Consider the following 11,672-nt stretch of genomic DNA (forward strand, 5'->3'; position numbering starts at 1 on the left):
ACTAAAAAGAACACAGGTTGTTGTAAAAAAGAAAGCATGTGAGTGCAACCGCAAACATCAAAAATACAGACTGACGGAGATAAAGCGGACGTGCCGCACAGACTGGTGCCCAGGTATACTGCCTAATCTTTCTATTAGCTACTCGAATTGCAAGTGGCGTCACAAGTATGCTCAAATTGCTTCTGTTGACTGTGGAAAATTCAATCTCTTGATGAACAGAACCATTACAGCATTACTCAAATAAGATGGCAGTGCGTTTTCTCTTTTTATTGCCACTACACTTCCCACATGAGGCAACCTGTACGCCTACAACACCAAAGCTATCAACGAGCCTACTGCCCGGCATGAGTAAGTGGATGCGTACTTCTGTGTAAACATATATGTACTTAATTTATTTCTTTCGCTTTTGATTATTGTTCAAATCATATCTCTCAGCCGACCACAAAAACTGACACACACACTGAAAGAAGAAAGTCCACCTTGTATGCATCAATAGCGTGTAGCATCAGCTAGGAAAACAAAGAAGAAAAGCATGGCTCGCGCCCATGAGCAGCAAAGCACACCAGGAGCATGGGACGAGCTAGCTCCAATGGCAGGTTCGCCGTGCTCGCAGCGGAGAATGTCGCCAGCAGCAGGGCGCAGCCGTAACTTGGAGTCCCATGGCAGCTGCAGGGGCACGACAGAGGCAGCACCGGTTGGAGAAACCGAACAAAGGCCAGGGATCCGGCCGCCGACGCCAGAGTAGAAAGGGGCGCACCTATACTTCTACACAAATCTGCTTGTACTTACCCAAAACGCGACAATGAATTGAATATATGCATTGTTAATACTGATGTTGCTACAACGACTCAATCAGTGATTGGAAAAAAGAAAAGAAATTTTTAGACAGAGAGGTAAGCGCCAGTATCAGCACGGACAAACACGAACAATTCCTACGCAATCATGCAGAGGTGCGGCACCACATCACATCCATATATACGCATTTTCTAGACTCTGAATGTTTACTTCTCTCCGTCCTATGTAGTGCTCACATCCTTGTACTTGTACTGTTCTAATTACTGTACTAGATCATGATGGCGCGCGTTGCCGCGCCCGTCTATTTTGAAAAGTGAATCATAGGAGATTTCAAAATATACTGGTTAGTAATAAGTGAGCAATAAAAAAACGAATATGGGACATTGAATGTAAAACTTGAATTTCCATGACAATGAACAACTGCTGCCAAGTTCACTTACTGCAGAAAGCAATAAGTTGGTCTAACAAAATGCATTGTGTAACAATTCGACTCCACTTAGTGACTTGATACATAATGAAACATAGATATGTGTCCTCGTTTGGGTCACGGCAGAGGAGCCATAGTGTTGAGCTGCTCAGAGCCGTTTCTTGATAGCATCGAACAGCACAATGACATCTTGGACAATTTCTTTGTTTTCACTTTCCTCCCTCCTTGTGGTTCCATATCACGGGAAAAGAAAAACCCTGTTGCCACTGTCAGTCAACACCATCGTAACTGCAACATGGATTTCCTCACCATACTCTTTTTTCAGTTCCTCGAGCTTATTGTCATCCTCCCTGATTACTTCCTACTACATAAGAATAAACACCACCATTGCCTATCCTAGTGAATACTTAATATGCAAGAAAATGAATAATCTTTAAACAGATAATCATAAGTATTAACCAAGTAAGTTTACTGCAAGTGCAACAAAAGAGGTTTGCGCTTGGCAGTTGCAAAGAGGCTAAACGTATAAAAATATATAATGGGATGGGGGTTGGTAAGCCTATTGGGCTCAACATATATAGCATACATAATTGACTCTACTTCTATTATATTTCTACTATGTATTGGATATGTTTGGCTGCAAATATGAAATGTCTTCCTGGTGCTATCTGATCAGTTTTACCTTTAATCTTGCAGCAATACCTCATTTTTTTAATCCACTCTCTTTCTTGGTCGCTTTGCCAGACGGGATTCTAATCACCATCTGAAGTTGTGACACGTAGGCTGTAGTCTACACGTAGTGTAGAAATTAGGGGGATTGACAAATTTCTCATGGTACAAGGTGTAGTAATGAAATGGTATTATTCACCCTGCCACGGACTGGTTTGAATTCAATTTTTCTTTCAAGCAATAACCAGAAAGTTGATAGATCAAAGGAAGATGAAAGGCTGACAGTGGTCACAAGATTGGACCACATGACACTTATATATCAATACTTCCACACTATAAAATACCACTATACCCGTAAAAGCAACAAGAGGCGCTTACCAATATTCTCGAGAAAGTTGGTACCAGTTTTGTTCAGGAATAAGACAACTGCGATGTAACTTGAGGATAAACTCACCATCAAGCTTACCAGATTTTTCCCCCGGCCGTGAACCATTCGACAGAAAAGCGGTCACAATCAGCATCATCAATTGACAACATATTTCACAACCTAATAATTTATTGGGTCAAGACACAAGTATTCTGCAAGTTACAGATAATAGAGTTACTCAACGGATTTCAAGATAGAGTACCTCTTGGATGCTTTGGTGTAGTGCTTCACAACTCTCCCTTGTTAGGCTTGGAGCAATCTGTAATGTATAACGTGAACTCTGTTACAACCAAGCAACAGTAGAACAGAAGAAGTGCAGAAGCTGCAATATTTCTATCCATTGAACGGCAGCAGCTTATAAACTCTAAGGAGTGCTAGTCGTGGTAGTTAGGGATAAGATCATATCGGTTCAGGTGCATCGGATGGCTATTAACACTTTTATCGAATTATTAGTTGAGCAAAGCAATAAATAACAACAACTTTCTAGTCACTTGCCCGGTTCCCCTATTGTCAGGCCTCTTAACAATTAAAGGCAAGTGTCCAGAACTCGGTCATCAGTCCCGAATGTTTCCCAGTCCATATGACAAATTTAAAGTTGAAGTGGTGTGTTTCATGCCAGCCTAAAAAATATATTTGTACGAATACCTTGTTGTGCACTTTATAGTTGTCAATGTGTGGAGCCCTGCTGAGTAAAAAAACAATGGCATCTACGATATCATAAGAAAATTGTACAAGAAAACAAGAAGTTAATTATCTGTATTTTAGAAAACAATAACTATGGAAGCAAGAACTTCTACCTCATCAAGTAAAAGAGCTTTTATTCGAATCTTCTTCTTGCTCAACGAATCCACAAAACAGTGAACAGAAGTTGGCTCAAAGAGATCATTTGGACCTAGCTCAGAAATTGGGGGTACGTTTCAGGCTGTGAACAATACTTGAGTGAGAAAACTTATAAAACAGATGAGATATTTAGCCACTGACCTGACTGCCAGGCATTCAAAATAGTCAGATTAAAAATTTCACAATCAAGTAAGTCCGAAGAAACTGCAAGATTTATTGGAATGAGTTGAGGCGAACCAACATGAACACAACCTGCAAGCAATTGGAGTCTCAAAAATTAGGATTTTACAACCGGTGATAATTATTGGGAGGAGACGGGGTGGCAACAGAGAGAAGGAACAGAGAACTATTGATCTGGTAAGTTATGACTGCAGAGAAAGAAGGGGTAGGGAGGTAGTTGGAGGCAACAAAAGAATATATAGCTTCATCCGCAGTAACGTAGCATCATTACTCGCCGCCGGCGAGTTGCGCACGATACAGTCATTATTTGTTTGCAGAAACTGAACTATTACTCCGGCTTGAAAGCAGCGATGATTCGCATCCCACAGGCGCATAGACTGGGAGGAGAATCTTTCGCTGCCGCATCCACTGCCGCAAGTAGCATCAGCACTAGGTGCTTCTCCATCGACCGATCCGGTTCCGATCGAACGCATGTGCCGCATGGGTTCGTGCGCCTTCCGCATTTCCCTGGATCCGCCCTGCGGACCACTCTCGTTCCAGGGGGTTCCTGGACGAGATTTCGTCTAAGATTGCTTCATGTCCTCTCCCGATTCTTATGGGGGGTGACTTTAACCTTATCAGGGCTGCTGAAGATAAAAACAACACCAATCTTAACTGGCCCCTGATAGATCTTTTCAACAACAGCATTGCCACCTGGGCTCTGAGAGAAATCCCGCGCACGGGTGCACGGTTCACTTGGTCCAATCATCAGCTCAACCCAGTCCGTTCAGCTCTTGACCGTGTGTTTGTGTCTGCTTCTTTCGAAGCCATTTTCCCGCTTTGCTCTCTGGCTGCTGAGACAAGCTTGGGATCTGATCATACTCCGCTCGTCTTCGACACTGGGGAAGGCTTCCCTTTGCGCACCAACAGATTCTTCTTCGAGACCAGTTGGTTCGAGCGCCAGGATTTCGTTCCGTTGGTACAGCAAAAGTGGGAATTTTTGCGATCCAAGGTGGGTGGCCGCGACATTATCGACTGGTGGAACTTCATGTCTGCGGGCCTCCGCCAATTTTTGCGTGGCTGGAATCAGAACCTGAACAGAGATACCAAGGCTAAAAATCTGCGTTGCTCAGCCAGATTGCGCACTTGGACATGCTGGCTGACACTTCCGGTCTTGTCGAGGAGGCCTGGGCCTCAAGATATCATCTCGAGGAGCAGTTGCTTCATTTGTACCGCATGGAGGAAGAGCATTGGCGGCAACGGGGCAGAGTCAGGTGGGCTCTGCAAGGTGACGCGAACACGGCATACTTCCATGCTGTCGCCAATGGCCGTCGTAGGAAATGCCATATCGCTAAGCTCAGCTCTAACAACGGCATCATCACGGACCCTAAACTGATTCAACAGCACATCTATGAGTTCTATAGAAATCTCCTTGGTTCTTCGGCTCCAAGGGTTTGTGGTCTGGCGCCCTCCTCCCGGGGTGAGGAGGCCCGTGTTTCAGATGAGGAAAACATTGGGTTAGCGCGTACCTTTTCTGAAGAGGAGCTGGAGGCCATTGTGAAGGATATGAAGACAGACACCGCCCCGGGACCGGACGGTCTACCCGTCGCTTTCTTCAAGCGCTTCTGGGCACAGGTCAAGCACGGCATTCTGCACATCCTCAATGACTTCGTGCTGGGGCGCGTCGACATTGCTAGGCTCAACTTTGGCATTCTGTCTCTTATCCCAAAAGTGCCTGGGGCAGATCAAATCTCACAGTATAGGCCGATTGCCTTGATCAACGTTATTTTCAAAATAATCTCCAAAGCCTACGCCTCCAAACTTGACCCAGTGGCCCATAGGATCATTTCCCGTAATCAAACAGCTTTTATCAAGGGCGAGAAACATCCCGGACGGTCCGCTTGCTCTCATGGAAATTATACACGACATCCGGGTGAGGAAGCACAACGGGGTGCTCCTCAAGCTGGACTTTGAGAAGGCCTATGACAGAGTGAATTGGGACTTCCTGGGGGAAGTCCTACATTGTAAAGGTTTCGACGCTGGGTACATTCACAGGATTCTTCAGCTAGTCTCTGGGGGACAAACTGCTATCTCCATCAACGGAGAGGTGGGTCCGTTTTTTCGGAATAAGAGAGGGGTTCGACAGGGAGACCCCCTCTCACCGCTGCTCTTCAATTTCATCGGGGAAGCTCTTTCGGTCATTCTCTCCGCCGCGGCTTCGGCTGGACACATTCACGGGCTAGTGCCCCATCTGCTTCCTGGAGGCATTACACACCTACAATATGCCGATGACACGCTCATCCTCATCCAGGGGTCGGACGAGGACATTGCGAATTTGAAATTCCTTCTGATGTGCTTCGAGGACATGTCGGGTCTAAAGATCAATTACCACAAAAGTGAGGTGTTTGTGCTGGGACAGCGTAGCTCTGCGAGAGTGGATATTGCCAACAAGCTGAATTGTAAGCTAGGGAGTTTTCCCTTTATCTACCTTGGCCTCCCAATATCAGATAGGAAACTATCGCTTGAGCAATGGCTCTTCCTGGTTCGGAAGCTTGCTGCCAAATTAGAGCCTTGGGTGGGCATATTGATGTCATCAGGGGGACGACTCATTCTCTCTAACTCTGCTGGATAACCTCCCAATCTACGCGATGGGCCTCTTCCTCCGCATGACGGGATCCATGCGAGGTTCGACTCCCACCGCTCCAAATTTTTCTCGGGAAGGAGCCGGCCCAAGGAGGAAATATCATCTTGTCAATTGGCCAACGATTTGCCGCCCCAAAGAGTTTGGGGGGTGGGACTTCTCAACACAAAGAAAATGAACTTGGCCTTACTCCCGAAGTGGATCTCGCGTTTATATCATGAAGAGGACACGATATGGGCCCGTATCATACGGGCCAAGTACCCACACGCCTCGGATATCTTCTCGGGCTCTGGTCGTGTGGTTCCCCGTTTTGGAAAAGTCTGCATAAGGTCAAACACCTTTTCAAGGTCGGAGCTAAGCACGAAGTGAGGAACGGGAGGCGCACTAGCTTCTGGAAGGACTGGTGGATTGGGAGGGGTCCCATCATGCAGTCCTTTCCGCGGCTCTTCGCCATTTGTGATGACCAAGACATTTCAGTTGCGGATGCTCTAAACCGCGATTCCCTCCAAGTCCGTTTCCGTCGTTCGCTTGATCAGAAAGCTTGCAGCTATGGGATGAGCTGCAAGACTTGGTTAGTCAGTGCCCTCGTTGACGGCCTGGATAAAGTAACTTGGCACCTCGAGCAGAGTGGTTCCTTCTCGGTCAAATCTATGTACGCCCAACTCTCCCAGGGCACGACTATTGCCCATCACAAGGACATGTGGAAATCAAAAGTGCCGCTTAAAATCAAGATCTTCTCCTGGCAGCTGGCGCTGGACAAGTTGCCCTCGGGACAGCAGCTTGTGACTAGACACGGCCCTTCCAATGGCCTCTGCGCCCTTTGTGGCGCCCCGGAGGATGCAAGCCACATTTTCTTCGCTTGTTCCCTTGCTAAATTCGCTTGGTCAGTGCTACGCCAGCTGCTGGGATGCAACTGGTGTCCGGCAAACTTCGCCCAATTCCATGCTATCCTCTCTGGTTTCTCTGGATATGCTAGGAAGCTGCTGTGGGTGCTCTTCCTGGCACAATCCTGGGCCCTTTGGAACACGCGAAATAAGCTTGCGATTGAAAAGAAAGTTATCTCTAACCCAGCTGACATTATTTACAAAATTATCATTCTTTTGCAGCTGTGGAGCCTAAAGTTCAAAGCAAGAGAAAAGGAGGGGCTAAACTGGATGGCACAAGAGCTAAGGGAGCTGTACGTGCACCTGAAGCCCTCGGCGATGTGAAGAAGTAGCCTCTCCTGCTGCGGCCCTTGGGCGTAGGCTGATCCGCTAGTTTTTATCTTTGTCTTGTGGTGCCTGTTGTTATGTTGGACCTCTTGGTCGTGTCCCTGTGGCAAAGCTGTAATGCCCAGCAGTGTGTAATCCTAACTGGCTACCGTGTGGCTTTATTAAGTTAAAGTCGGGCTTATCTGCCTGTTTTCTAAAAAAATTTCCCTGGATCCTTCATTTTTTCTTCGTCGTAATTAGCGTCAGTATTACAGGATTGACGAACGGGTCAAAATTAGCACCATCAATCCATCCAGGCAGAAAAAATACCTGCCGAAGGAGAACCGTTCTTCCGATTCCGATTATGGCCCTAGTCTTCGAACAGGAAGGAAACCCGTTCTTTCGATTCCGATGATGGACCTTTCCCGCAAGGACTTGGCCGGTGCCGTAGCCGGAGAAGAAACATATTTGGTCAACGCTATAATACAAATCCGGCTGAAATTAAACTACAAATAACGCCAAGATTGGGGAATTCATAACATACCTTCTTTGTTCATCCGGGTGTACGATTTGGCGGCACAAGCGGGGGGGGGGGGGGGGGGGGTGATGTCTGCGCATGCGGAGAAGGATCGGTGGGCGGAGGAGCATAGGCGTCGCACTTTGACGAACCAGAACGAACAACATAGTTTTTTTTCCGAAGACCGGTACGCTTTTTGAAGCACAAAACACATAGGCCCGTTAAAACATTTAGAGGCCCAGGTAATATGGTGCGGGCTAACACAATTTCGGGTGTAGCAGTCCTAGAATGAAAACGGGTTGTTAGAACGATAGGAGCCTTTTTAACTGGGCCAATCGCCAACAAAGAGTAACGTTTCGCTAAGGAGCCTGTCCAGGAAGGGTAACAACGTTTTGGACCGTTAGATCGTTTGATCGGACGACTCAGGATGTCTAATCGCTGTGGAGGCTCCTAGGTGGTTTCATTATACTGTTAACTAATTTGCACTTACCACATGTAAACACAACCGACGGGGAACAGTCTTCTGCAGAAAAAAAGTCCGCAGGTCGCTGGTGTTTACCAGCGCTACAGGCTTTGACGTCGGACGAGATCCTCGAATTGCTCAGGGGCACACGCGCTTGGAGCTAGAGTTGCTGGTTAGCTTGTGGCGGCCGACGCGCTCATATACCAAACCCGCGGGCACAGCAAAGCCATGTGGCGATGGAGCTCGGGCGCAAGAGGCATCAGGGCGGGTCGGGGCAGAATCAAGCGGGGACACGGCGGGGGTGCTTGGGCGGTGTTGAGGGGCGCCAACGGCGTCGGGAGAAACAGGGCCGACGACGGCCGAGCCCCCATGGCCTGCGATGGAGGACGCCAGGAGTATAAACCAGGCAGGGCAGCGAGCAGGAATCCCAAATCGACCGCCTTGGAAGAAGCTGGTCGGATCGGCAAGGAACCAGGGCGGCGGGAACGATCTTCCATAGCACATCGGAGACTATCAGCCGCGGAGGCGAGCCTCCCGAGGGATACAGGGCAGGGCGCGGCCTGATTTGTGGCGGCGCGAGGGCAACCCAGCGACCGCGCGCGGGCTACCCGGCGGCGGCACGCGAGGGAGGGGATCCGCGGCTGGAAGGTGCCGGCAGGCGTTCCGGCCGGCGAAGGGAGGTCGGCCGTCAGCGAGGAACAGCGCTGCGCGGCTGCGCGTGGGAAGTTGTGGCGTCGCCTTTCACTGCGGTCGGGGAAGCGGTAGGAACTGATTTTTCGCCGCTGTTCGTTCCCATCGCGTCCTTATAGGCAGACTGGTGCTCAGAATATTATTTTGAGCACCGGTTGTAGAATAGTGCGACCCTATATATTACACATACCTAACATATATATACACGTATCAGTGTACGTACATCTTAGGTATGCAATACCTTAGGTATGTATCACTTGAGTATGCATATCTTAGGTATGTATACCTTAGGTATGTGTAACTTAGGTATGTATACCCTCAGGTATGTGTACTACAAAGCAAAAATATGCGTATCTACGTATGGTGCCCGGGCACCATATATATATAGGTAAATTAACTGGTGCTCCATGGTGATATATATATATATATATATCCATTTTTAACAAATCTAAATGAACCGATACGCCGCGTACAGAGAGAGGGAGGTAACTTCTGAAATCCATCTAGGGTTCCGTCCTCTCGCTGGCGACGTCGCCGGTCTGCTCCGCCTCTGCTGGCCTTAGGGCCTTGGAGGTGTGGCGGACCACGGCCCCTCGCCTGGTAGAGATTTGTTATTCTTTTTAGGTTGTTTTCAGTATCTTCTTTAGGATGATGAGGCGACGGCTTGACACGCGTACAGCACGCGACCGTTGGGAACCCCAAGTGGAAGGTGTGATGCGTACAGCAGTAAGTTTCCCTCAGTTAGAAACCAAGGTTTATCGAACCAGTAGGAGTCAAGAAGCACGTTGAAAGTTGATGGCGGCGAGATGTAGTGCGGCGCAACACCAGGGATTCCGACGCCAACGTGGAACCTGCACAACACAACCAAAGTACTTTGCCCCAACGAAACAGTGAGGTTGTCAATCTCACCGGCTTGCTGTAACAAAGGATTAGATGTATAGTGTGGATGATGATTGTTTGCAGAAAACAGTAGAACGAGTATTGCAGTAGATTGTATTCGATTAAAAGAATGGACCGGGGTCCACAGTTCACTAGTGGTGTCTCTCCCATAAGATAAATAGCATGTTGGGTGAACAAATTATAGTTGGGAAATTGACAAATAGAGAGGGCATGACCATGCACATACATGATATGATGAGTATAGTGAGATTTAATGGGCATTACGACAAAGTACATAGACCGCTATCTGATACGCGTACAGCACGCGTCCGTTGGGAACCCCAAGAGGAAGGTGTGATGCGTACAGCGGCAAGTTTTCCCTCAGTATGAAACCAAGGTTTAATCGAACCAGTAGGAGCCAAGAAGCACGTTGAAGGTTGATGGCGGCGAGATGTAGTGCGGCGCAACACCAGGGATTCCGGCGCCAACGTGGAACCTGCACAACACAAACCAAGTACTTTGCCCCAACGAAACAGCGAGGTTGTCAATCTCACCGGCTTGCTGTAACAAAGGATTAGATGTATAGTGTGGATGATGATTGTTTGCAGAAAACAGTAGAACAAGATTTACGATGATTGTATTTCAAGATAGAGAATTGGACCGGGGTCCACGGTTCACTAGAGGTGTCTCTCCCATAAGATAAACAGCATGTTGGGTGAACAAATTACAGTTGGGCAATTGACAAATAAAGAGGGCATGACCATGCACATACATATTATGATGAGTATAGTGAGATTTAATTGGGCATTACGACAAAGTACATAGACCGCTATCCGACATGCATCTATGCCTAAAAAGTCCACCTTCAAAGTTATCATCCGAACCCCCTCCGGTATTAAGTTGCTAACAACGAGACAATTGCATTAAGTATTGCGCGTAATGTAATCAGTAACTACATCCTCGAACATAGCACCAATGTTTTATCCCTAGTGGCAACAAGACATCCATAATCTTAGAGGTTTTCGTCACTCCCCGCATTCACGGAGACATGAACCCACTATCGAGCATAAATACTCCCTCTTGGAGTTACAAGCATCTACTTGGCCAGAGCATCTACTAGTAACGGAGAGCATGCAAGATCATAAACAACACATAGACATGAATTGATAATCAACATAACATAGTATTCTCTATTCATCGGATCCCAACAAACGCAACATATAGAATTACAGATAGATGATCTTGATCATGTTAGGCAGCTCACAAGACCCGACAATTAAGCACAATGGGGAGAAGACAACCATCTAGCTACTGCTATGGACCCATAGTCCAGGGGTAGACTACTCACACATCACTCCGGAGGCGACCATGGCGGCGTAGAGTCCTCCGGGAGATGATTCCCCTCTCCGGCAGGGTGCCGGAGGCGATCTCCTGAATCCCCTGAGATGGGATTGGCGGCAGCGGCGTCTCTGGAAGGTTTTCCGTATCGTGGCTCTCGGTACTGGGGGTTTCGCGACGGAGGCTATTTGTAGGCGGAAGGGCAGGTCAGGGGGCTACACGAGGGGCCCACACTATAGGTCGGCGCGGCCAAGACCTGGGCCGCACCGCCCTATAGTCTGGCCACCTCGTGGCCCCACTTCGTCTCCTCTTCGGTCTTCTGGAAGCTTCGTGGCAAAATAGGACCCTGGGCGTTGATTTCGTCCAATTCCGAGAATATTTCTTTACTAGGATTTCTGAAACCAAAAACAGTAGAAAATGACAGAATCGGCACTTCGGCATCTTGTTAATAGGTTAGTTCCAGAAAATGCACGAATATGACATAAAGTGTGCATAAAACATGTAGATATCATCAATAATGTGGCATGAAACATAAGAAATTATCGATACGTCGGAGACGTATCAGCATCCCCAAGCTTAGTTCCTGCTCGTCCCGAGCAGGTAAACGATAAACAAAGATAATTTCTGGAGTGACATG

General features: G+C 47.7%; 1 protein-coding gene across 5 annotated transcripts; it reads right to left on the reverse strand.

The window, feature by feature from the left end:
• Positions 1 to 1,173: 1,173 nt before the first annotated feature.
• Positions 1,174 to 7,733, reverse strand: LOC127308440 (uncharacterized). 5 transcript variants are annotated; one of them, XM_071821529.1, is made up of 8 exons: positions 7,479 to 7,733; positions 7,371 to 7,394; positions 3,671 to 3,839; positions 3,300 to 3,410; positions 3,116 to 3,210; positions 2,964 to 3,025; positions 2,521 to 2,577; positions 1,174 to 2,438 (listed from the first exon to the last, which is right to left on the reverse strand). In XM_071821529.1, the coding sequence occupies exons 3-7, from the start codon at positions 3,741 to 3,743 to the stop codon at positions 2,562 to 2,564; spliced, it is 357 nt and encodes a 118-aa protein (XP_071677630.1). In that variant the 5' UTR covers positions 3,744 to 3,839; positions 7,371 to 7,394; positions 7,479 to 7,733; the 3' UTR covers positions 1,174 to 2,438; positions 2,521 to 2,561. The 5 variants fall into 5 exon arrangements, 2 of the variants coding, with proteins under 2 accessions (XP_071677630.1, XP_071677629.1); XM_071821528.1 differs by lacking the exon at positions 2,964 to 3,025; XR_007856576.2 differs by lacking the exon at positions 7,371 to 7,394 and having other exon boundaries at positions 2,964 to 3,210; positions 3,300 to 3,845.
• Between the last annotated feature and the right edge of the window lie 3,939 nt (positions 7,734 to 11,672).

The sequence above is a fragment of the Lolium perenne genome, chromosome 6 (genome assembly GCF_019359855.2).
Source record: "Lolium perenne isolate Kyuss_39 chromosome 6, Kyuss_2.0, whole genome shotgun sequence".
Taxonomy (NCBI): domain Eukaryota; kingdom Viridiplantae; phylum Streptophyta; class Magnoliopsida; order Poales; family Poaceae; genus Lolium; species Lolium perenne.

What these genes read in the sequence shown, in the direction of transcription:
- LOC127308440 (XM_071821528.1), bottom strand. Translation starts at nt 3,743, where the DNA reads ATGCGGCAGCGAAAGATTCTCCTCCCAGTCTATGCGCCTGTGGGATGC. An exon ending in TTTGAATGCCTGGCAGTCAG is followed by an intron (nt 3,211 to 3,299) that starts GTCAGTGGCTAA and finishes TTTCTGAGCTAG; the next exon opens with GTCCAAATGATCTCTTTGAG. An exon ending in TACACCAAAGCATCCAAGAG is followed by an intron (nt 2,439 to 2,520) that starts GTACTCTATCTT and finishes ATAAATTATTAG; the next exon opens with GTTGTGAAATATGTTGTCAA.